This window comes from Ammodytes marinus (genome assembly GCF_949987685.1).
Source record: "Ammodytes marinus genome assembly, chromosome: 14".
Taxonomy (NCBI): domain Eukaryota; kingdom Metazoa; phylum Chordata; class Actinopteri; order Uranoscopiformes; family Ammodytidae; genus Ammodytes; species Ammodytes marinus.
This window is the reverse complement of record NC_137218.1, coordinates 8,703,837-8,729,084: the sequence shown is the minus strand read 5'-3', so window position 1 is coordinate 8,729,084 and position 25,248 is coordinate 8,703,837. Positions and strand designations below refer to the sequence as shown.

At 40.5% G+C, this 25,248-nt stretch overlaps 2 protein-coding genes across 3 annotated transcripts; both read left to right on the top strand.

Moving 5' to 3' along the window:
* The first annotated feature begins 574 nt into the window (after positions 1-574).
* Positions 575-19,511, top strand: sec24a (SEC24 homolog A, COPII coat complex component). 2 transcript variants are annotated; one of them, XM_080040674.1, is made up of 23 exons: positions 575-928; positions 3,876-4,490; positions 6,525-6,683; positions 8,069-8,131; positions 8,697-8,845; positions 9,447-9,634; positions 9,766-9,868; positions 10,354-10,477; positions 11,189-11,298; positions 11,528-11,640; positions 11,993-12,111; positions 12,443-12,498; positions 14,051-14,257; positions 14,393-14,516; positions 14,856-15,014; positions 15,278-15,451; positions 15,542-15,652; positions 16,194-16,369; positions 16,525-16,662; positions 17,008-17,112; positions 17,462-17,554; positions 17,664-17,767; positions 17,938-19,511. In XM_080040674.1, the coding sequence occupies exons 1-23, from the start codon at positions 868-870 to the stop codon at positions 18,050-18,052; spliced, it is 3,366 nt and encodes a 1,121-aa protein (XP_079896800.1). In that variant the 5' UTR covers positions 575-867; the 3' UTR covers positions 18,053-19,511. The 2 variants fall into 2 exon arrangements, with proteins under 2 accessions (XP_079896800.1, XP_079896799.1); XM_080040673.1 differs by having other exon boundaries at positions 10,351-10,477.
* Positions 19,512-21,133: 1,622 nt separating this feature from the next.
* camlg (calcium modulating ligand) lies at positions 21,134-25,040 on the top strand. The gene is made up of 4 exons (XM_080040555.1): positions 21,134-21,416; positions 21,992-22,455; positions 22,993-23,058; positions 23,219-25,040. Exons 1-4 carry the CDS (start codon positions 21,263-21,265, stop codon positions 23,408-23,410), a joined length of 876 nt encoding a protein of 291 aa, XP_079896681.1. The 5' UTR covers positions 21,134-21,262; the 3' UTR covers positions 23,411-25,040.
* The last annotated feature ends 208 nt before the right edge of the window (positions 25,041-25,248 follow it).

The window sequence follows — 25,248 nt, the reverse complement described above, 5'->3', positions numbered from 1 at the left end:
TTGAAGGATTAATTAAAGACAAGTTGATACCGATTAAGGCCTTATCTTTTTATTAAACTTGCACTGCATATCTATTGCTCTACTTGAGCATACAATTGCAATAAGAACCATTTGCACTACATGCACTTGCACATCATATATTTATTGCCTTTTATTCCTTATACAGTTTGAAGTCCCCTTTATCTTATTTTATGGTATGTGTTTTTCAACTAGCATTGATGAAGAAAAGTTTGACACTGATTCGCGTTGTACTTGTACATTGACAATAAAGGATGTTCTATTCTATTCTAATGAATTGAAATACTTTTGCAGGATTTGCAGGAACCCTGAACATGAGCAGATTAGCGGATTATTTAAATCAGTTCAGACACATTCAAATACATAAGCAAATGCTTAAAAAACATAGAGATTGATTGTAGTTAAAACGGGAGTTTGTAGCCTACTCTGTCCTCTTGTTTCCAGTAGACTGTAAAATCCGGAGCACAGAAGGAAATGCCACGTGTACACACTGCGCATGCCCGACGATTTTTACGTCGATCCTGCTGGGTGATCCCAACTTCCGGTGAAAGAGGAGAAGTGTTTCACACCGATTACTCTGACAAGGCCTGGCGGTACTCACCCGTTAGTAGTTGAACGGGGTTTCAGCATCAAACCATGGCCCTTTTGGTCGCCAACAAGTCTGCTAATTCACTTTGTTAAGGAATTACGAGACGTCGCCGTATACTGCGCTTCGACTAAACGCCACATCGTGAGAGCCACAGGTTTTAAACGTTGCCCCGCGACTGACAGCTAGTTAGCGAGCTAAAGACGCAGCTAGCTATTCGCCAACCAAGCACCTCTAAATTAGACCCTGGTGTCTATTTCAAGATGTCAACAGCGGGGTTCAACTCTCAGAACGGGACGGGGACAGGACAGACATATGCGAATGGTGAGTAACATTTAAACGTAAGCCAAGTTAGTTTAAGGCGAAGTGGCTAACATTGATCAAACTCACTTGCGCAGGTAACGAGCTAACACTAGCAAAAGTCCATGGGTCTTGTGGTCTTTGCTACTGTTAGCTTACTGTTAGCTCGCTGGATAACGCTCTAACTCAAAGTGAGCCAAGCAAGAGTGAGCTGTCGGGTACATTTACTCCGGGATAACTGCGCTTAATCTTGGCCTCTGCTATCTTGGCCTCTGCTATTTTACTGATTTAAGATGATAAATAAAGCTTTATTTCGGTACGGTAAGCTAAGTATACCTTGCTATATACTGTTAACTGTTTGCTACCTTTGGGGGTTTGAAGTAGCTAAACAACAGGTTGACAAACATATGGGTCTTAGGTTATCATAACTTTTAAGGCTGTGGTGTTGCACCATCTTAGCCCCTGGTAAACAATACCGGTGATGATGAGATCCTCCTATGTCAAGCTGCTCGGTTAGCCACAACTTTTCCTACCATAATAACTTCCAAACGAGCTCTGACTTGTCGTCATTTTCCCGTTTAGTTTTATTGCCAGTAATTAATCCCATCTGAAGGTTACTTATTACCTTACTGTTGTGCAATAGTTAATTTGTTTTAAATAGCTGAGGCTAAATAGGTTACTTTGCCTTGTACTTTTTTACTGTACATGTGGCATATTGGGGATGATCCAGATATGTTACTGCAGAGCTTTTTCTGGGTTTAACCAATTAGTTACCTCGGGTTGAGATTACACTCACATTTCTATCTTGTTGCCTGAAGAAAAACAATCTATAGACAGCTGACAAAAGTGTTACTGTGTACAGCCTTGCCATATCAAAGATGCAAGTGAAAGGAACCTTTCTAGTACTGTGCACATGAAGCTGCTGCAGCTCGAGTTTATAATGCCTCGGGGGGTTCTAAATATTTACATATACATGTGTCCGAACTTCTTACTGTCTTTCCAATCTCTCTTTAATCAGATGGGTCACTAGGATCCAACTCTGTTCACTGATCAATCAGTAAATTATACGATACTGACCAACACACCATGAAAGCCATGTCACTAAAACTGGATGGGATCATATTTCAGAACAATAGCTTATTAATTAATTATTATCATTGTCTATGAGTGAACAGTTCGGTTCAGTAAGTATATCTGTAATCAATCATGACAAAGTGATTATGTACATCATATACTGTATGTTGTTTCACAAACATGTTTCTACAGGTGATACACAGGCGATTATGATTAGTATGGCGGCCGTAACCTTCATGTGTTAAGTCTGAGCAAGTAAACCTCACATAAGATCCCTTATTTAAATCGCACACACATTTTGAACAGCATCTAAAAGTTAGTTGAATTGTGAAGATGCTGTGGTTATAACTGCATTATATGTAATAAAATGGTCCTTTTAAAGATCCTTTGTTTATCTTTAACTTGCTACATTGATTGGACAAGAGGTGTAACTGACTGGGAGGTTTAGTTCTTAAAATGCTCTCTCAAGAATGACAAAGTTTTGAGGTGGATTATTTGCCTTCATGTATCTTGGCTCATTGAGAAGAGTTGCTTTCTAATCCCTTCTTACTCTGCTGACTTAACTCTGCTTCCAGTTAAGTAGTGCGGGACTAGGGGAATAGGAGTCAATCTGTTTGCATTATGTAATCTTTTAGGGTTCAACTGAGGTACACTGACGCTGGAATTGAAGGACTGTTGCCAATGCCTATTATATTATTTAGGTAAAAAAGTTATTGATTGCCACTGTGATCCATTTCATTCTTATTATTTTTTTCTGACTTGTAGAGAAATCTATGAGATTGTTTTTTCCAGCTGCTGACGGTAGTTTCATCTACTATTTCAATAAGAATTCATCATGCTATGATATTTGGTATGACACCATTTTTCTTGGTATTGATATTTTCCCATTCAACAGAGTGAGAAACAAATATTAGTATATTTGACTTTGGTATCACAATATATAATGAAAGCATTGCTTAATGGCAAAATTGTCTGTGGTGTTTTACTACCTGTCTTTTAAGTCAGGTAAAATGGGACTTGCTCGGAGCCCCCTACTCACTGTCACTGTCATCAGATCATGGTAAATTCAATCCACGTAATGAGATTAGACCTCAGGTTGTCAGTTCATTGGCTATTTGGTGGGTGTTTCCACTTGGTGTCATTACTACCAGTACTACTAGGCCATCTTCATATTCCCAAGGATTTGCTTTAATTCAAATAAATTTAAATCACAAACAAAAACTATTTTCAGACATGCAGTCTGTAATATTGCTGAATTTGTCTGTCTTGGATGCCAATGGCTTGGCTTTTGAGCCTTTGAACGTAAGGCAAAAGTGTTCCATAATGGCTACGGTCAAGCACGACAAGACCGTAATCAAGAGAGCTGGAACCCTCGTTCAGATTCAGGCATCTGGTACAAAAGAGGGGAGTACATCCTTCCTTTTTCTGGTTGGAGCTCACATGAACTATTGTCAGAACATTTAAGAAGTGAAGTGTAAGTCTGCAAGAGCTTCTGTGAAATATTGATAGCTGGACCTGTGTTGTTTGCTTTATGTATGAGAAATATTTATTAACAACTAAACATAGTCCTGTTTTTGTTTAGTTTGTTTTTATTTATTGCACATAAGAAAATACATAATATCAGTAAATAATGAACAATATACAGTATATAGGAATTGGGAGTCTGAAATAAAACTGAAATGTGCAGAAGGAGCCTAATGTAAGACATTCAACACAAAGACTAACAAACTAGTACAAAAATGTGTGACACAGCTTCATGATTAATCGGGGTATTAAAATATGAATGGAACCTTGCTAAATTAAAACGGAACGATTATGACATTGCATTGCTTAACAACCTGTTGTCTCGGACCTAGATCCTCTAACATGCCTGTATTTCCCTTCCTCTCTTCTTCAGGTCCGTCACAGAATCCAGTAGCCATGCAGCAGCATCCTGGGGTCAGCTACGGCATGCCTCACCAACCAGCCTACAATCCAATGCAGGCCAAAGCCCCCGCGCCCCCCGGCCCCGGACTACACTACCCCTCTGGTCCGTACCAGCCAATTCCCCCAGTCAGCTCCTATCAGCCTGCCCCACCACCACACAACTCCTACCCAGCCCCTCAAGGCCAGCCACTGCTGACCAGGCCTCAAATGGGAGCTCCTCCATCCATCCATACCCCTCCTCAGTCTGCCAGCCCCGGTCCTCGGATGCCCCCTGCGCAGGCCACACCTCCCCCTCCCGCTGTGTCTTCTAGTAGCTACTACCCAAACCCCCAGCACCCACAGCCCATGGCTCCAGCAGCATGGCAGTACAACACAGCAGCTCCCCCACCAATGGGGCCACCCCCTTCCATGAGCACACCTCCCCGCGGCCCGGTGGCTAACCATGTGAACCCCGCTGCAGGCCCGACAGCGCAGCCGCCACACTCCTCACCGGCAGCTTACAGCTCCGCACAACCACCCCACAGTGCAGCCCAGCCCCCAGGCCCAGGGATGCCCCCCACATCTCTGCACGGATACATCCAGCCAGGTAGGAACACAAAGGCTCTACTGCACGGTAATTGCCCAACAAGATGGGACAATTCCCAGTTTTAGTAATGAGACATTAATGATGCAGGCACTCCTTGAGCCAAATCAATAAAAATGTGAATCATCCTGTCCAGGTTTCGGTAAAATCAGGCCGGTGAACTTTAACCAAATAAATCTAGGGTCCTTATCCGCTAATCACTGCAATTAAAAAAAAAACAAAGAAAAACCTTAGAAAAAAACCTTTCTATAGCACAATTACAGCGTCTTGACTCTGTTTCCTTGATAGTCTTTTTTCGATGACATGTGCTGCAGATATGCATATCTACAAAGCTGATATGTTGGAGCTGGACATTGCCCTCTGCTCCTACATTGGACATGTTGGCTGGCTGCTGCCTCTGACTGGCCCATTTACTATGAAATGGTACAAAGGTGGAACACGGAGTTTATTGATTCCAATGTGATTCTTAAGAAGCAGTATGACGTGGCAATAAGAACAAATCTAAATTGTAATTTACGATTCTGGTTCAGGACAGGTTGTGTTGCTGAAATAATTTCTTTCTCCTGACGATATAGCGGAATGTATCTTCTGGGTTTAAAAAAAATTAAATTAATTCTGATGTGTCCAATAGTCATTTAACATATTCTCTGGATGAAGTGTTTTTGTTAAGTGATATGAGCATGATACAAGTTAGTTGTGTAATGTGTTTCGTCATAGAAATGTATAAATGAACCTTGAATTTTTTTTTATCTGTAGTGCAGTACTTTTTCATAGAAGCAGACGTCACATAATGGTCCCAGTTTTACTGCTAACCTGCATATCTCTCAGTCTTAATGTTAGATTGGGTTGGAAATTGCTGTTCACATTCCCTGTCCCAACAAGAAGAGTCTTCTTGATTTTAAGGACCTTTCCCCCAGCAGCACTGTCGGGGCATATCCTTCTAGTACAATGCTGACAGTGACATTAGCAGCTAACTGGAGAAATGATTGGGTCTTTGTGGTGCCACTTTCTGTTGTCTTAAAATGTGGCTTGTGTCAGAAGCTATTCCAGCAGCCATAATAATCTGTTGAAAAGTGTTGGCTCCATTGAGTGTTTTGTCAGTAAAATATCTCAGAGTAAGTGTAACATGTGACGGTGCTGATAGCTGATGCAAAGATGTGGCGTGCACAATGTGTAGCAAAGAGGATTATCATTTTAGTCTGTATCATGCAACTTCCCCTCAATCTAATCTCTAATCCAATAAATTCCTTACACTCTTTACCACCGTGTGTCCCTGAAATAATTCTGCTTTATAGATGGATAATCATTTCTAGTTCTAATTGTCATTAACCTTTTTTGTCCCCATAAGTAGAACAAACATGTCCAATTGTGCATGGTAATACACTATTCCTTTTGTGGAATGTATATATTAGGAATTTAAAAAAAGTAATAATAAAGCATTTTTTTTTTTTATCAAGAAGTTAATCAGGAATTTTATTTGAGTGCATATTTGTCTGGTTTGTCAGCAGTAATACACATGTCCCTGTTCTGACGTTGGCTGGCTGTGGGTCAGTGGTGCCACCAACTGTTGTCACCTCGTATAGAGCTCATAATGTTACATACCACTGATGCCTCATCTTACATGATGTGTGCTCTTGTTCTACGTGCCACCCTGTCATCAGTCCTTGCTTGTGTTATTTACTTTCTTTTCATCCCCCTGTACTTTTGTGAAGTGTCCTTGGGTTACTTGAAAGTCCCTATATAAAACTAAGCTATTATTAACATCTCACAAAATGTACTACGGAAAGAGAGTACTCATTGAAAGAGAGTAATTCAACAACAACTTTGATATATGATTAGTTATCATGTATTAAACAAAATGACAAAATATTTGCTGGTTCCAACTTTAAAATAATTGATTCCCCTTTACTCTGGGAAATGTAGTAAATGAGTCATTGATAAATCAAAAGGAAAAAAATGCTACAGGAAGGAATCTAAATGTGAAAAGAAAATAAATCTGTAATGTCAGTCCTAATCACTGTTGTTGTTTTTCACCAGGCACTGCACCTCCACCAATGAATCCCATGGCTCCCCAAACATACCAACCAAGTAGAGGTCCCTATGGCCCGCCACCCACAGGCCCACCTCCCACCATGAAACCCCCTCCCACTGGGCCCCAAATGGCCAATGCCACACCTCCTCCCCCCAAGGCTGATGGTAATTTTTTTTTTTTTTTTTTGTATAAAATATATCCTACATTTAATTCTTGTGCTTGCCCTTCATCCAAATATCTTCAGACCTGCTTGCACTTAAACGTTCTATATTAATTTGCATTTTACATTGACTGATTTATTTGCAGTGGTCCTAAAGCTGCCAATGGCCTGCTATGAGCTTAGCCCTGGCAATTTATTTTGAAAGCTTTTGCATCAACTGTGCTGGATAAAAAAGACAGTATCCAGCACAGTTGGATACAGTTTGGTCTGAACAAATGTTTAAGACCAAATGCAGTTTATTTTGTATTAATTTTTGTATTTTTATTTTTATTTAACCAGGCAGGTGTCAGTGAGGTATTCCTTGAAAGAGTCCTTGAAAGCTGAATTAGGGATGAGAGTGTCCAGTTTAAAGGTTCATTGTATGTTTTTCCAGTCACTGGCTGCAGCAGCCCTGAATGATGTTTGACCATCAGTTGGTAGGCTATGTTTTAAGTTGGTTAGCAGTTGTCTGTTGCACAGTTGGGACAGTTTATTTGCTTTACGATTTCCATTGGTTCTAAATGTTACTTGATGTCTGTTCACCGGTTTGATAATTTTTCTTTACTTGTTAAGAATAAATATATTTACAACTTCAATTCCCTTCAAGTTAGAAGAGCAGTATTAAAATGGGATGTTTGAAGTACAAACATTTCTGAATGGTCGATACCGATTGTAAAATCAGAAAACCTTGGGTCTTTAACTTCATGTCCTTTTTTGTTCTGATCACCTTCCGTTGTCTCCTCCTTCCTCTACATGCCAGCTCAGTGTGGGGGGACTGCTAACAGCACTCTGTCCCCCACTGAGCCCGACTGCCAGGAGGGAGATATTGAATGTCCAGGTGTGGCCAAATCTGTCCTGTAGCTGTTAGATGTTCTCTCAATACTCTGGTGTCCATCCTGTCCCCTCTTTGCTGTTGTTCATTGTGTCTAGGGATGCACTGCAGATTTCTAAGAGAACAAGATAATGTAAAATGAGTAAAAATGCTTTGCTTTCAGTTCTTTAACTTGTGCTTATGTAGCTGGGTGCTAGTACTGCTTTAGCCCTGCCTTTTTTATTTTTAGTACCAGTGCATCCTTGGTAACATTTTCTGTTAGTTGGTCTGTCATCCACCATCGCTCCCATACTACCTCAACTCGTTCTTTGAAACTCCATGCATCCATTCCCATCATCAGCACCGTCAATAGTATTGTTGTATTCCTTAAGCACTCCATTGTATCCATCTTATATGTATATTTTTCTGTGGTTTAGATCATCCCACACCCATCATCTTTGGTTAGCACACTGGGAGAGAAAGGGTGAAAAGTTTCGCTCAAAATATTCACACCAACATATGTGTTTGCTTTGAAACAGGGACTGTGGCTGGCAATGGCCCACAAGCACCAAACAGCTACAATCATGTTGACAGCAAAATGGGTAAGGCCATTTTCTGCCACATATTGGATCTTTCCACAGTGACCACATGCACAGTCTAGGTTTACCAAGGAGGATTTCATAGCAGTAAATAGGCAAATGGTCCTCTTTCTGTTGGTCCTGTTTTCCTTATTTTATTTTACAATATCTTCATAGTCAATCACTTGAGTGGTGTTTAATACTAACAAATGATGAGCTGTTGCATTGATGCTTCTGTACTAATACAAAATGCCACATGAGTAAAGCTTGTTGTTCTGGCATGCTGCAACCAGTTGCAAGTCTAATTTTTTTAGGTTTACATGATAATATTCTATACTTTACTGTTATACTCATCAGATACCAAATGTATTTAATCCCCAGCTTGAGTCCCCACTAAATGCACCAATTTAGGAAATTGATTTTCCCTTTTTTTTTTTTTTTTTAAGTAAAAATTAATTGGAACAGCAAGAAAAATATAGTTTAAGGATATTCTCATGTAAAATGGTTAATTTTTCAGTAATCCTTGTAATTTAGTATGTTTGAATCCTCAAGGAAACTGAACACATTTCTGTTCCCTCTTCTTCCACAGCTGGCATGCCCCAGCCTGGACCGCCTGGTCGGCACTTGGGTCACTACCCCTCCCTCCCCCCTGGGTACCAGAACACCCCCTCCCCTGTGCACCCTGGGATGCAAGCCGCCACGCAGCCTTACACTCAAGCACCTCAGCCATACCAGCAGGTCAGATAGCAGCCAGGCTCTGACTTAATACTGTTTTGCATTTACAGTTTGTTTTCTTTTCTTAGTGGTTGTGGAAAGATGTGCGCTGCCATTTGTTTAATGTATTTGCTTTTCACCTAGCACACATGTAAAACCCTTCTGCCTTCCTTTGTGGAAACATTGAGTTGTCATTGAGCCATTCTTCTATGCATCTGTAGAAGCAAATAGCAGTTCATGTTCACAGAACCTACATACAGTTTGCTTTATTTGTTATGTGATTTACTTTAACCAAAAACACAACAAATAAATAAATCTTTGAGTTTACGCCATGGCTCTTTTAGGGACCCGGTTGAAAGTTTGGTTTGCTGATACATTGGACTGGTTGCTATTTCTTTTTTCCATAATGCATCTTCATCAGTGTCATCTTATACTGTGAAACATTAGCTGGGCCACTTCCTGAGGAAATATTTAATCTTGATGATCTCAGATTTGGAGCCAATTAATAACCGCAGATATCTACACATTTAATCAAAGCATGGATGGCCACTAGATAAATGATTGGGTCGTTGTAACTTTTTGGTAAATAGATGAACTCAATAGCTTATTGTTGTCCTTCTGTCAGCCCCCTGGTGGCCCTGGGCCGGCCCAGCTGAGCCCGTCCCTGGCGGGCCTGAGCCTCCAGTCCAGCACCCCGGAGGCCCTGAGAGTGGTCAACCTGCTGCAGGAGAGGAACCTGTTGCCTCCTACACCCATCCCCGCACCCACACCCTGCCTCCCACAGGACCTGCAAAAGATCAACTGCAACCCAGAGTAAGCCCTGGTGGACTGCAACTGACAGCATGCTTCTATATTTTGATTCATTTATTAACATAGACATTCATTTGATGATTGTTTAGGTGTTCGCAAGTATTGTGAACTTGTGTGTTTTCGTGTCCCTCCAGGGTTTTTCGTTCTACGCTAACCAGCATCCCTCAGACTCAGTCTCTGCTCAATAAAGCCAAGATGCCACTGGGCCTGCTGCTCCACCCATTCAAAGATCTCTCGGTAAAACCCAAATCACAAAATGCTAAATCGATCAACCTGTGTTAACATTGTGTGTATGTTGTGACAGGAAGTTCACTTATTCATATGAAAAAATGACTTGAAATGAATAACTTATTATTACCTAACTAATCTAAGTTATCTAATAAATGAAGGAATCCCATGCAGCCTAATCTCCAATTAAGTTTCTTTAATTTAGCTAAATAACGACAGACTTGTACTCATTAGACATTGAGAATCCTCGTTTCCCTTCATAGTAGGGTTTGACTGAATACACCTCTGGGCGAAATCAGTCAGAACGAATTTGCAGGGGGGGGGGGGGGTTTTCTAGGTAATTTGAGGACACAAACAGCGGAGACGTTACACAACTTGTACAGCAACAATAAAGTCTTTATTTAAATGCCAGTTTCAGCAAGCTGCAAGAGTGAGAGAATGACTTTGCCTGGAGGCTCTTCTCACACACGGGTTGCTTTTGTTCCTTACAGCAGCTTCCTGTGGTGACATCCAGTACCATCGTCAGGTGTCGGTCCTGCAGAACGTACATCAACCCGTTTGTCTCTTTCCTGGACCAGAGGAGGTGGAAGTGCAACCTGTGCTTTCGGGTCAATGATGGTAAGGATGAGTGATGAAAGAGATTTGATCCTCTGAAAGAGCAGCTGTTAATGAGAACACTGGAGCTGATTACTGTGGCTTAGCAACAAAATGTCAAGTATTTTTTTATTGAGCAACAAATGGAGAAAATGAATGATGAAAAGGAGCTGGTTGTAATGACCAAAAATATTTAATTATGAAGCTACTACACTACTGTTATGCAACATTTACATAGAACATCTTTTAGGATTATTACTGACATCTGATAGCCAACAGTTTCTTATAATATTTCTTCTTAGCACAATTAGTGAAGACAAAATTGTAGTGTGGACAAACTCAGATATTTTTCATCCCATCTTATCCTTTTTTTCTACTGTGTGAACACCAGAGAAAGTGCACTGAGTTTCAGGGTCAACCGGTTCAGTGTAACAGGGGTGATTGTTGTTTATATTACTGGAGGCTAATTATGAATAAGTACAGACCTGTTAATTGTGTGTTCATTTTGGAAATATATGTGTTTATGAATCTTGGATTATTAATTGTTTATTCCCTTCATTGGTTCAATGTTGTCTTATCATCATGTATCATATTATACAGTTTATATAATGCAGCACATATTTTCACCTTTATGTGACTGAAGTCTTTCTTTTTGGCTAGAATTACACACAAAGTTCATAGTGCACTAATTAATACTATAACTTCACAAAATGGTGTTTTTATTTCTGTGTGTAGTTCCAGAGGAGTTTATGTACAACCCAGTCAGCAGATCGTACGGAGAGCCACACAAAAGACCGGAGGTCCAGAACGCAACCATAGAATTCATTGCACCTTCAGAATACATGGTGGGTTTCAACAGCTTTATTGGCACTAGTCTGGTTTAAGATCTGATCAGTTCTCTGCGTCCTCAAGTTTATTGTAAATAATTAGCTAATTTAAATTGTTCTTATGAAACTCTGTATAAGACCAATACCTATTAAATTATGTATGCATAATCTGTGTGTGTAATTTGTGATCCTTGGTCTTTATGGACTTTGACTTTGAAGTTGCATGTGTTTGCCCATATTTACCCAGCTGAGGCCGCCACAGCCTGCTGTTTACCTCTTCGTTCTTGACGTATCCCACAATGCTGTGGAGACGGGCTACCTGAATGTGTTCTGCCAGTCACTGCTGGAAAACATCAATGCGTATGTACATCGTTCATTATCCAGTTATTTGAGATGTTAAGAAGACAGCAAGGTCTTTTTCCCTGTTATATTTTTAAACTGTACAGAGGGCCCATACACAAATTGTCTTTAAATGTTTGCTTAAAATAAGTTATTACTTACATTTTATTCATTCAGGCGTAGACCACTATGTCAGAAAAAGGGGAATTACAGGCAAATGGTTGTTTTGTTTATTATTGCCATGATGTGACGTAATATTCAACAGAAGTGGTGTGACTGCGGGTGTGAAGTACGACTTTTTAAATCAAGGTTTTAGGTAATCCCTGTCACTGAGTGCTAGCTTTGTTTAAGTGTGTGTGTGTTTGTGTCGTAGGCTTCCTGGAGACTCGCGGACAAAAGTTGGCTTCATCACCTTTGACAGCACCATCCACTTCTACAACCTTCAGGAAGGACTTTCCCAGCCTCAGATGCTAATCGTGTCTGACATTGAAGGTGAGACGCAGCTGACAGCAGAGGCCAAACACTCATTACTACAGCAACATGACACCAGTTGTATGTAAACCTACTGCAGAAGTTTAATGAATATAAATATATAATTTATGTATAATATATATACTAATAAATATATAAGATATTGAGATCACTGACTGTCAGTAACCTCCAGTTTAACATAAACAGGAACCGTTGTCTTCTACTTTAGGGGGAAACTTTCTCAAATGTCTAAACCTTGGAGTCAAATCAAAAAGTCTCATCACTATTAAGATATCAGTGTTTCTATAAACTGAAGATATTTGTTTGAATAAAATATTTTTTTGCTTCACAGATATATTTTTACCAACACCAGACAGCCTTCTAGTAAACCTCAATGAATGCAAAGAGGTAAGAACCTATAGCCCCTTTTACACAGCCAGTGAAAGCCGGGAATATGCCGGCCTTTCGGCCCTCCCCCCAGCTGTGTAAATGCGACAGTTGCGGAACGAGGGAAGAAAGGTGCGAGTGATCGTTCCGGGAATTTTACTACCTCGGGGGGTAGTAAGATTCCCGACACGATCAGTTCCGCCTCTCTGTTTAAATGCTCCAGCTTGTTGTTGCGGAACAGGGGGGCGTTTGACGTTCCATAGTGTTCTAAACATGCGACCATGTTAGCAGTTGAAGGACGTGTGTTTAACATTAATCACGGCGGCCTGATGTCCCGTAAAAATCACCAAATAAAAGGAACGGTGTATAATCTATCTGATCATAAGGTCCGTTGCTCAATCCAAACCCCCGCGCTTCATTTTGCAGAGTGTATGAGTCTATTTCTGCCCAGGAGAAGTTGTACAATGGAAAGCTAGGCTAAATAAGGGATAAAGTATAGCGAACGGGTCACTTGCTAGAAATAAAGACCGACAAGCTGAAGCTTGTTCAGCTTGAAGGTCGACCTAGTAACGGGGGAATAGTCTGCTCGCCCCGCTAGACTGTCTGCTTCAGCTGACTGAAGGCTCCGGCTCAGCTGTTAGCCACAGAGCTACTGTTTTGCTAACACATTCCGCCGCCGCTATTATTATCCTAAGTCTGAGCGTATATCCACACTTTATTTCTGTCTACAGTAACGTGACTTCACACACTGTGTGTATGTGTATGTCTGATTGGCAGATCGCTGCCCTCACAAAGAGACTCGCTCACAACTAACCTGTCACACACACACAGAGGTGAAGCGGTCGGATTGATTTAGTCAGTTTGGTTAACAGTCCCAGTGATATTGGACTCAGCGCGTAGCGAGATCAACTGGCACATCGTGGGGACAGTAAAATACGGCCCTCTTACTGCAAGCTCCAGCACTTCTGCTCTCAATTCACCGGCCATTGTTGTTGTTGTAAAGCAGCTGACCGGCGCGGCGCTAAATGTTTACGTCACACCTGACGCTGTTTACAAGCACCTCTTTCATTCCGGAGCGCTGTGTAAAAGGAGCTACTGATGCGCCAGCAGGCCGGCGTTGCTTGGTTCTGTGTAAATAACACAGAAGCAAGCAAAGCCGGCATATTGGAGTGATGTTGTTCCGTCAATATGCCGCAATCTCTGTGTAAAAGGGGCTTATGTTGTAAACCTGGATAGTATGTGTATAACAGCCCAAAAGCCCTAAGGAGGGGGGGGGGGGGGGGGGTATATTCGAATATATTCTAACAAATTATGCGTCATTTAAAATTAGTTTGAACTTAATTTTTTGAAAAAGTGACAGCCCTAGTAGAAAATAACATTAATATCTACTGTGGTGTATATTTAAACCATGTGGCCACACTGCCGAGTGAGAGAGCACTTACCACACCTTTTATTCTGGGCTCCCACCTCCTTGCAAATGGAAGAAAGATTTACTTTGAATCAAATGTTTTACATTGGGGGATCAATATCGGTTCACAAATTTAAAACCCCACTGCCTATATTTGTATTTCAGCTTGTGCAGGATCTACTGAAGAGCCTGCCAACTTTATTTGAGAAGACTATGGAGACCCAGTCTGCCCTGGGTTCAGCTCTGCAAGCAGCCTTCAAGCTGGTGTCGCCCACCGGAGGGCGCATGTCTGTCTTCCAGACCCAGCTGCCGAACCTCGGTGTGGGTGCGCTCCAGTCCAGAGAAGACCCCAACCAGCGGGCATCTGCCAAGGTAAGAGCTCTGGTGATAAGGTTTCTCCCTCACTTCAATGAGGATCTTGAGAAATGTTATTTGCTTTTGATTCATTTTGAGTAGTCGCCTTACTTTATGATGACCTAACGTGCCACCTGTTGTTTTTTCCTTCAGGACATCCCGCACTTATCCCCAGCAACGGACTTCTATAAAAAGCTGGCTCTGGACTGCTCCGGCCAGCAGGTGGCTGTGGACCTGTTCCTGCTCAGCTCTCAGTACTGTGACCTGGCATCACTGGGTAAGTCAGATAAATGGGAGGGTTTATTGGACCTTTTTCATGATGGTTTAAATCTGTAGCGCTTGATTCAGCTAGTTAATGTAAATAAATGAACATTAATAGTCACATTCATCGCTAAAAAGTGCCAAGTCATTTCTGTCAAGTCAAGTAGAGTAGAATAGGGCACGTTATATCATCATCGGTAATGGAAAAAAGCTGGAGACAGAAACAAGAGTCATCAGCCAGGAAAAGAGAGTAGGGAATTATTTGTGAATCTGTTTTTATCTGGTCCAAAATACGACAATCAGCATCGCATTGTTACTTCATTTCTCCTCTTGTGGGCTTTCTCTCTCTTCCCAGGCTGCATATCCAGATACTCGGCGGGAAGCGTTTACTACTACCCCTCCTACCACCACCAGCACAACCCCGCTCAAGTGGAGTGCTTCCAGAAGGACCTGAAGAGATATCTAACCCGGAAGATTGGCTTCGAGGCCGTCATGAGGATACGCTGCACAAAAGGTAGGTTGTTTGACTGTCATTAATCAATTCATTCTGATTATTAAAGCTTTTCGGTGTTTCTGCAGCATTGTTTTCAAACTGAAAAATTATGATTGAGTTAGGTGATATCTTCCCTTTAGGCAACCGCACAGGCTTCTGCTGTGATAAACTTATTTAGCAAAATGTTGTTGAAACATGTAAACATTTTTGTTGTTATTGGTTGTAGTTAAGTGTAACAGTTTGATGGTGTCATTGCAGTTTGACTGATCTTTGTCTTTCTGCAGGTATGTCCATCCACACGTTCCATGGAAACTTCTTTGTGCGCTCTACGGATCTGCTGTCCCTTCCCAACGTGAACCCAGACGCTGGCTTTGCCGTTCAGATGTCCATCGAGGAAAACCTGGACGACATGCAGGTTGTCTCTTTCCAGGCCGCTCTTCTCTACACGTCCAGCAAAGGTACACATAGCAAAGTTTTATTTTATTTTATTTTGAAAATGACACATAATTCATTTGTCTCTTGTTCAAACACAATGTTTTCTCTCACAGGAGAGAGGAGGATCCGTGTCCACACCCTGTGTCTCCCTGTGGTCAATTCTCTGTCAGACATCTTTGCTGGGGCTGACGTTCAAGCCATCACAGGACTGTTAGCTTGCATGGGTATGTACCACACTATCTTAAACCTTTTCAAACTCCCCTCCATGCATGTTTTAAATTAAGGCCATGCTCTACTACAAGAGATAATTAGTTTTGAATGCCATTTCTACAAAAATTACTGAGTTACAAATGTTTCCTAATTAGATAGCCATTTGGTCGGCCAGATACATAAGAATTGCAGTGTTTTCATCCGCTCTGCTGTTTTTAGCACTGACAGATGGAGATGAGTGGTGACAGCTATGGTTGCCCAGCAACAGTCGCATACTGAGCAGCCAGATCTGTCCTGTCTCATCTTGCTTTCACTTAGAGAGCAGGAGAGGACACTTTGCTTACTTCAAAATATGGCACAGGATGGCAAAAGACACAATTGAAATGCTGTTTGTTCTAAGTCTGTGTCTTTTCTAGGATTCACTTGGAGCCATTTTGTACAGTTGAATTTTTTATTTGATTATAGGCCCAAAAAATCGGTAACACAGTGACTTGAAAAAATTAGATTTTGTCTCCTCCGGACAACTGTAAACATGTCCCCCCCCCCTCTGTCTAGCTGTGGACCGCTCTGTGACAGCCAGTATGGGAGACGCCAGAGATGCGATGACCAACGCCGCCATCGACTCGCTGTCGTCGTACCGACAGTCTGTGTTGACCATCCAGCAGCCCGGCCTGCTGGCCCCGGTCTGCCTCAGACTCTTCCCTCTCTTCATTCTAGCCCTTCTCAAACAGGTTAGTGAACACACAACATTAAAATGCAACTATTCAACATTTTTCTGGCGCAGAAAGAAGAAAGAAGCATTTATTTATAAAAAAAAAATAAAAATCAACCACACTATTGGGCCCATATTGATCCAGTTTTATATGTTTGTGTGTGCGCCCTTCAGAAAGCCTTCAGGACGGGCACCAGCACCAGGCTGGATGACCGGGTGGCTGCCATGTGTCAGCTGAAGTACCAGCCGTTGATCTACTCCATGCTGATGATCCACCCTGCTCTGTACCGGGTCGACGATCTCAACGATGAGGTAAGGAGGAGGACATTTGGCTTAAGCCCCTGCACAGCTCGGATAGTGGACAGAGATTTCTGTCATGCAGCAGTAACATATACTTTCCTTTTTAAGGTCAAGTATATTCTCAACGGGCATATGTTTAGTGTTTTTTGTTCATGATTAAAATGATATGATTGGAGTAAAATTATATTTGCAAGTAGTATATTGATACATAGAATAGAACCATCTTGTTAGAGAATTTGAGTTATTATTATTTTTCTTTTGCTTTTAAAAACTCTAAATTCAGTCTAGGTGTTTGTTTTTTCAACCTAATATCTTCAAATGTTTTGTTACTGAGTAATCTTCTCTTCTCGTCCTCAGGGAGCTTTGAACATCAGTGAGCGGACCATCCCTCAGCCCAAGCTGCTGCAGCTGTCTGTGGAGAAACTCAGCAGGGAGGCAGCTTTCCTCATGGATGCTGGAACGGTACGAAGCTTTAAGCCACAGGTTTAAAAGTTATCTCTCATAACAAGCTAATTTATTGCTGGGCTGCATCCAGAGGAACAATGTCTGCACCATTTTAATTATTCGTTTTGTATATATTTTCTCTCTACAGCCGAATGTATTATAGAATGGGAGTAGAGTGGGTTAATATCATTAAAAAAAAAGGTGGTTTCTTGAAGCTTGTACTAAAATCAAAGACACAGTCTACAAGATTGATCTCTTATTTAAGGCACACAGTAATGAGGCGTGCGTTCAGTGATAGCTCTCCCTACTAAGAATACTCTAGTATACTGATAGTGTTTTCTATATGTACTTAATTCTATTCCAAAAGGTTATCTATCTGTGGATCGGACGGAACTGCCACCCCACCTTCCTCACACAAGTCCTTGGAGTTCCCAACTATGCTGCTGTGCCTGAGAACCTGGTAAGAAAACCTTAGTTTCAGCAGTTGCACTTATAAAACATTTCTCCAGCTGTGGTCATATTGCATGCCTGAACTTAATGAACTTGATTGATTGTTGCTTCTCTCACAGTATATGCTGCCAGAGCTGGACACTGCCGAGTCGCAGAGAACCAGAGCTTTCATTGGCTGGCTGAGGGATCAGAGGCCCTTCTTCCCCCCCCTACACGTCATCAGGTAGGCAACAGACAATATGGGTTTTGTTTTTTTGTTGGATTTTTCCATAATACAAAAAACTCTTGAATTCTCTTCATCAGCCCTTTTAGAAGTTAAGAATCAGAGCAACTAAAACTGACGTCTCTTACCTTGTTTTATTTTATTTCACACTTTACCTTTTGACTCTGTAGGGACGAGAGCCAGCGGAAAGCCAGCTTTATGCAGAACATGGTGGAGGACCGAACGGAGTCGGCCCTGTCTTACTACGAGTTCCTGCTTCACCTCCAACAGCAAATCTCCAAATAATCTTCAGTGCTACCGTGGAGACAAGGGAACACTGAAGTGAGGATGTGCATTTGTGTATATGTGTCCGTATGTATGTATATGGGGTATGAATGTGTGTGTGTGTGTGTCAATGCGTCTTAAAGTTGTGGTGCACCATCTCTCTGAGGAAAATCTTCTAATCTGAACTGATGTGACACGTCACTCAAATCAAACTATGTGATGGACAGTGCGAGGATGAAGTGACAGTCGATTCTGATGCTTATTTGGCACTTTTTACCCAGCTGAAGAAATGGCATTGGAAGAAGAAGAAGAAAAAAAAGAAGCACGAAATCCAAGATGATTATGTTTATCAACGATTTGGATGAATCAGTGTTTATTCTCATAGAACAATGCTATCTTACTGAGTTATCTTTCAGATACAGTCCAGGCAAATGTATGTGTGAAGTTTTTTTTGTTCGAAGAGCACAGTCGTCTTTACTAAAACAAGTCAAGTGTGTGTATGTATGTATGTATGCTTAGGTTGATGAGTATGTTTTGGTATGTTTGCGCTCAAGGACTGTTATTGGATGTCAGCAGGAGTATTTGTATACAGAACAACACTCTTTAATATTGTACCTGAAGGACAGAACGCGTGCTTATTTTTTTCTCAGTCAATATAATTGTGTGTCGAACAAATCCGTAGACTCTGTTGTGAAAGGCAGAAACATCAAAGGTGTTGGAAGGCGGATCGACCTCGCCGTCATGGCTGCTTTGAATGTGCGGCGGACAGGCAGCGGACAGTCGTTTTCATTGGTCTGATCCGTCCTTCACAAGCTTTCTGCCATCTCTTCTGTCTCTGGACATGCAGAACACCACTGGCGACATCCCTGTTCTTTTTATTTCTTCTTTTTTTCTGATAATATAATAATTTATGAGCCTCCCAATCTGATTAAATTCTATAATTGCCTTGTATGGGAACTCACTTTTTATTATTAAACATCTGTTCAAATACAGACTCTATATATGAAATATTTTAATATAAATAGGATATGGGAAATTCTTTAACACAGACATAACAAAGCCATTGTGATCTTTTAATCATGCTTATTGATACTTGTATATTGAAAAGATTTCATTATATAAGGGTGAAGAAATGCTGACGATTTTAGTATATACATAAAGGTGACGCTAAGAAAATAAAATGTTTGGGACTTTTTAAATGTAGTTTTGTGTGTTGGTGGCTGAACTGTGTTTATTCAGTGAAAAGGAAGACTACAAAACGGAATATGGACCAATATAGTCACTTCTTTCTCTTGACTGGGTGTGAATTGAAGGGTTTTGATTTGGTCTGATTTCATACAGTTTGTAATCTATGTATTATACACAAATATGTATTTAGGAATAGACAAATTAATATGTTTTGGTCTTCATGCACAAAATTGTCTTTCATAAAAAAATTGATGAAAATAAAAAGTAGCCTGTGTTTGTACAGAGTAAATTGCAGAGGTGTGGACTCCAGTCACATGACAAATAGACTTGACAAAAAAAACTAAAAGACTTACAACTCGATTTGGCGTCATGACCACACTTGACAAGAGAGAGAAAGTATGGATTCCCTAAAAAGAAATTCCTGACAAAAGGTTTGCTTTGACACCAGCCGACCACACCAGCAGACATATAACATGATATATCTTGGATTAACACATTGAGATGTAAAGACTCTGGTCAACAAAAAGTTTTAAAAAAATGTGCCTCAAGAAATACAAAGTGTGTCACAAGAATAACAAAAATTATTTCACTTTTGGGGGTAACGACATAATTACTGGGGCAAGAATAAGAACATCAAAACTACACAATATAACAATTAGTTTTCAGACCAACTCTAATCATTGCATATTTTTTTTTATTGTAAAATATGGTACAGTTTTGTCTCCTCAGGCCTCGCAAATATATCCAAATGTCCTCTAAAAAGGGAAATAAAGCAGATGCAAAGTCAGAACCAGGGGTGTGTAAACTCTGTGCCACTCGACCATTGCTCATTCAAACCCCTGAAACAGTGGATAGGGATAGTACTGTCCCCGACAGGCTCCAGGATCCTTTCCAGCAAGATGCATGAAAGTCTGTAAACGTTCAAGACACATTTTTGGGGTGCTTTTATGATTTTATTAGACAGTTTCTTGCAGACATGCAGAACACGACTAGGACTGAGCTTCTATTGGTGTGCGCTCTAACCACTACAGCACGAGCAGCCCCCAGACTAATTATTTTTGTCGACAAAAATATAAATAATGGAATATATGCATTAACACTGTTTTTGTCAGATGTTATAAGCCATGCATACACATGGATCTAATTCATAAATCTCAAATTAAATTAAATTAAATGTATTTAAAAAGGGAACAGTGCAAATTAATAAAACACATGATCATACAAGGGTTAAAATGCCAGAATTAGCCAAAAGGCTATTTTTAATCTGTAGTTCCCTGACATCAATGTTAAAAGAAAATACAATTAAACAAGATAAAAACAACGACATAAACAGGACGGAACCCCAGAGCACAAAACAGGACATCACAGAACAAACAGAACTGACTAAGTAAGGTAAAACAACAGAACACAAAATACAAAGCACCAGTGAAAAAATGAAATAAAATCAAAACATAGTGTTGTTAGTGCTGACATGTATAGGCTATGTATTGATCAACCATTGTCTTAACTGCCTAGTAAACGATTTGTATGTGTTTAGTTCCCTGATATGTCGTGGGATTTAATTCCATTCCCTTGCACTTTTGACGGACCAGGCTGACTGACTAAAATTGCTTTTTCGCAACGGAATAACACTATCACCCCTTGTGACACGATCAGTCTTTATTTTGAGAATTGTTGTAATTATTTTAAGTTTTTCATTCTGAGATACAAAGTAGAGAGATTGTTTTCTCATTTAGTTTGTCTTAATTTTTAGCAACTTAGTGAAATGCTAAGGTTTCTCATTATTATTACATGCGGGATATTTTCCCCATTCATTACAGTGACATACGATTCCTGTCAGTCAGCGTGGCGGGCATTTCGCCCAATTGTTCAGCGTACACGTCATCATTGTGCGTTCCTCTGTTCGGACAACGCTCTGTCATGTTTACGGTTTGATTCAGACTCTTTTGTGTTGTCGACAGTAAGCTTTTGCATAGCTGTTCTTTTTTGTTCTGTATTTTTGTGAGTGAATATACTTCGTAGTGCAGGCTAATTTATCGCAGTATGGAGTCCGGAGAGGCCACGGAGGAGAAAGCTGGGGTTGTGTCTGCGGCGCAGAGGAGAGCAGAGATCCGCAGGAGAAAACTGCTCATGAATTCAGAGGATAGAATGAACAGGATAGTGGGATACCCCAAGAAGAACGAGCCTGAAAACATAGGTATGCAATGATAACTCACCCATTTTAAACGACAGTGCTGATGGACGAGGATTTTCTCTTGAAACATGGGATGGAGGGGTTCCACAGCTCCCTAAAATGTCTTAAAAGCCATTGAATAAGTAGAACAGAAAATAAGGCCTTAGCTGTTTTTAAAATGATTTAATTCCATCTTTAAAATATCTTATAACGCTGTTTATTTTAATAAGTTACAACCGCTGTGCATTTTATGAGTAAATAAAAAGTAATTGGTAGCATCTATTGTTTACATCATTTTCAAATAGCAAACATATCATGCAGAGCATTATGGCATATAACAGACACATTATTTAAAAAAAGGGCTCTTAACGTAAAGATTTATTTTTTTATTGAAATATCATTAATTGTTTGTTCTATGAAATCATATCAGAAAACATTTTTAAATTTCATTGTTTGGTTTCCAACTATTCAAAACAAAAAAAATCAACTAAAGAGAAAATCTCTGCAAATTGTAGCTGGATCATTGTCTTTTTTCTTGCTGACGCTGACTTAAAAATAAAAAATAAACCTGATGTCATTGTCACCCATGTTCTCTTCAGCTGCAGCGTCCCGACGTCCCACTGAACCCCGCTTCCATCTGGATCTGGACCGGACAGAGCCGTGGTCTTCGTCCTCATCTTCCCCCAGACCGTCTCCCTTCCTGCCAGAGGTTTCAGTGTTGGGCCACCGCTCCCGTAGTGCCACCCCAGAGAGGAGGGGCTCCCCTCTGCTGGGCTGCAGTGACCCGCCCACAGGCTCTCTGGAAGACGACATCGCAGGGCTCCGACAGAGGCCGAGAGGGGAGCGGGTACCGGACGACATCAGCGGATCCCCACGTCGAGGCCTCCAGAAATACCTGTCCCGCTTTGATGATGCCATGAAACTGCGCGGTCAGCTGGCCAATGATAAACCTGCCCAGGACGCGGAGTCTGAACCAGAGGAGTTTGATCCCTTCAGAGCCTTCAGGCTCATTGGCAGCATCCTCCTGGCCCTGTTTGTCAGGGTGTTTGTCTGCAAGTATCTGGTGAGGCTGCTCACTGTAGACACTGTGTTCTTGACAGAACTGTGATGGGCCTATTGTTTATTTTACCTGAGCCATTAATCAATGAGAATGTAGATCTTTAAATCATCCATGGGCCTCCGATAGAACCTTCTCAGGGTTTAGTGACAGTAGGTGACGAGCATTATCCAATTAAGACAATACATATTAATAGCCCTTTTTTGTAGGATTTAAAACAAAATCTTCTATCACTCAATGATTAAGGATGTACTGGGGCAAATGAGCTGATTTTTGCATATACATTCTCATATTCTAGTCATTAACTTTCTGTAATAGCTGTACCATGTTTTCACTTGTGGTCTTAGATTGTCTTTGAACACAAGAATAATAATTATTCTGGTAGTCTTTAGTCATTACATGAAAATGAGATATCCTTTCAGGTGTCAAATGTCAGAAAATGAATGTGTCATCATGATTCATAATATGTTGTACATGTTGGTGAGGGGAAATAGAAACATAATATTATTGTGGTAATGTGACTGATGTTTCTTTTCATTCTAGTCAATATTTGCTCCATTTCTGACCCTTGAACTGGCCTACATGGGGTTGTCCAAATATTTTCCAAAGGTGAGTTTGTTCTAGATATCTTTATAGTCCATTATTGATATCTCAAATTTACATTGTATGCTGGGAATGTAACTTGAATAAATCAACAATGAATAAATAAAACATAGTTGCAGCCATGTATCATCATGTCTTTGTCTTATACTCCTCCTTTGTCTTCCAGGTAGAGAAGAAGGCCCAGACCACCATGCTGACCACGGCCCTGTTACTGTCCGGTATCCCCGCGGAGGTCATCAACCGCTCCATGGAAACCTACCGGAGGATGGGCGATGTGTTCGCTGACCTCTGTCTTTACTTCTTCACCTTCATCCTCTCACATGAGATCCTGCTGCTGTATGGCTCAGAGACTCCCTGACCGACCAGGAGGATCTCAGCCTAACAGCACTGACCACTCTGGCCATAGGCAGCAATTACAGGATAACGGTAAATGCTAAAATGTAGTGCAACAGTTGCACAGGCTTTACCATTTTTACATTAGCCACCATCAGCTGCCTGGGCTGTGAAACCAAAACTGCTGGAGAAATTTGAAGGTAGTTGATCTCCCAACTACCGTAGTATACAACACGATGAATATCTATTTTCCCGGCAGTGCGTCAGAAAGGGTTGGGGTCAGTTTATTTTCCTTACCCGAATCCTGAATTTATCATAACACTTATTGCCTGCTTGATAACAGCAACGTTTTGGGGTAAAACCCATTCTGTTCAAACATGTTGTTAAAAAAATCCACTACCTGAAGTGACCACAACCTTGGATAAAATAGATTTAGTGGGGTTCTTGAGCCGTTATCATTGACAGTCAACTGAACGAAGAGCTTGGTTGTTTCTTATTTCCTCTTGCATACTATCATCACCTCTGCTGTAGGTTTTGCAGTTGTGTTACAAATGCTAACCATTATGGAGGTCCAACAAACAATATCCATTAAGCAAAAGTAAGTAAGTGCATGGAGTTTGACAGTGTAGTAGTCAGCCTTCATTTTAACACACTGATGATCTATTCGTTTAAGATCCATTAGATTGCTGGCAAGAGAGATCAGAAATACTCTGGGTCCATAAAACACAGCTCTGGAAAAAATTAAGAGACCACTCCAAATGATCAGTTTCTCAGTATTTACTATTTCTAGGTACAGTATGTGTTTGATTAAAAAGAACATTTTTGTTGACAATATTGTCATTAAAAGCATATCTATTCATTACATTTTCAATTCAAGAAAATTGGTCAATCCCTTTTTTTCCAGTGTGAATTGATGGAATGCAGATTACATTTTGAACTGAAAGCTTGTTATTTTTTGAGCTCTTAAAGCATGAGGAACAGTTACACAATTCCTTCGGTAAGTTAGAGATTAAATAGATAGTTTGAGTTTTTGAGATATCTTTTATACCTTGAGATACTGACATCTTCATCCATCTATTTAAAAGCAAAACCTTTTCATTGATAGAGAATTTAAATGGTATCTTAAGAAACCTGAACTCTCCTTTCATACTAGATGGATAAGAATCGTGTATTTGTATTAAAGGCCAAGCTTTATGTTACATTTTCTGTCATTGTCACTGCAAATGAATGTGAGGCGGTGAGAGTTTGTATGCTTATTACTAATGAATAACTGTGGTGATGTGTCCTACTTTGCTTTGTTCAAGCCTCATTCATACATACTGCGTTATATATATATCTACTCTCTACTTATTCTGTGATGTTCTTTCCTCTCTCCGTACTTTTGAATTTCATCCAAATTAATTTATTAGTGTGACTGTGAATATGTATATTTTTTTCCTCTTCATGTAAATGAATTGGTGTGATTTATCCAATGACTTGTTCTGACCCTCTTGATTGTTTTTGATAATCTTTACAGAATAAGTGTTTTTAATGTTATACAGTAACTTCAACTTCAGTAACAAGTAAAGTGTAAACATGATGCAAAACAGTCTCTGCTTAAAAACATACACAGGAATGAATAACCAGTACAGTTCATACCAAATAAATACTACATGTGCAACGTACTCTGTTTCACCTTCTTCATTTTATGTTGTGTGGTGAAAAACTAAAACTTTACCAGAGATAGTTTGCTTGTAAGCTTGAGTTGAAGTTAAGCTGGTGTATATAAGGGCCCCTCTGTCCACAAAGGCCATCGGCAAAAAGAAAAATACTTTTTTCCTATTCATTATCAAAATTATCCAAGATAGATTAAGAGGAGGGGCT

What these genes read in the sequence shown, in the direction of transcription:
- sec24a (XM_080040673.1), top strand. Translation starts at nt 868, where the DNA reads ATGTCAACAGCGGGGTTCAACTCTCAGAACGGGACGGGGACAGGACAG. An exon ending in AGGACTGTTAGCTTGCATGG is followed by an intron (nt 15,653 to 16,193) that starts GTATGTACCACA and finishes CCCTCTGTCTAG; the next exon opens with CTGTGGACCGCTCTGTGACA. An exon ending in TCGACGATCTCAACGATGAG is followed by an intron (nt 16,663 to 17,007) that starts GTAAGGAGGAGG and finishes TCTCGTCCTCAG; the next exon opens with GGAGCTTTGAACATCAGTGA.
- camlg (XM_080040555.1), top strand. Translation starts at nt 21,263, where the DNA reads ATGGAGTCCGGAGAGGCCACGGAGGAGAAAGCTGGGGTTGTGTCTGCG. An exon ending in TGTTTGTCTGCAAGTATCTG is followed by an intron (nt 22,456 to 22,992) that starts GTGAGGCTGCTC and finishes TTTTCATTCTAG; the next exon opens with TCAATATTTGCTCCATTTCT. An exon ending in TGTCCAAATATTTTCCAAAG is followed by an intron (nt 23,059 to 23,218) that starts GTGAGTTTGTTC and finishes TTTGTCTTCCAG; the next exon opens with GTAGAGAAGAAGGCCCAGAC.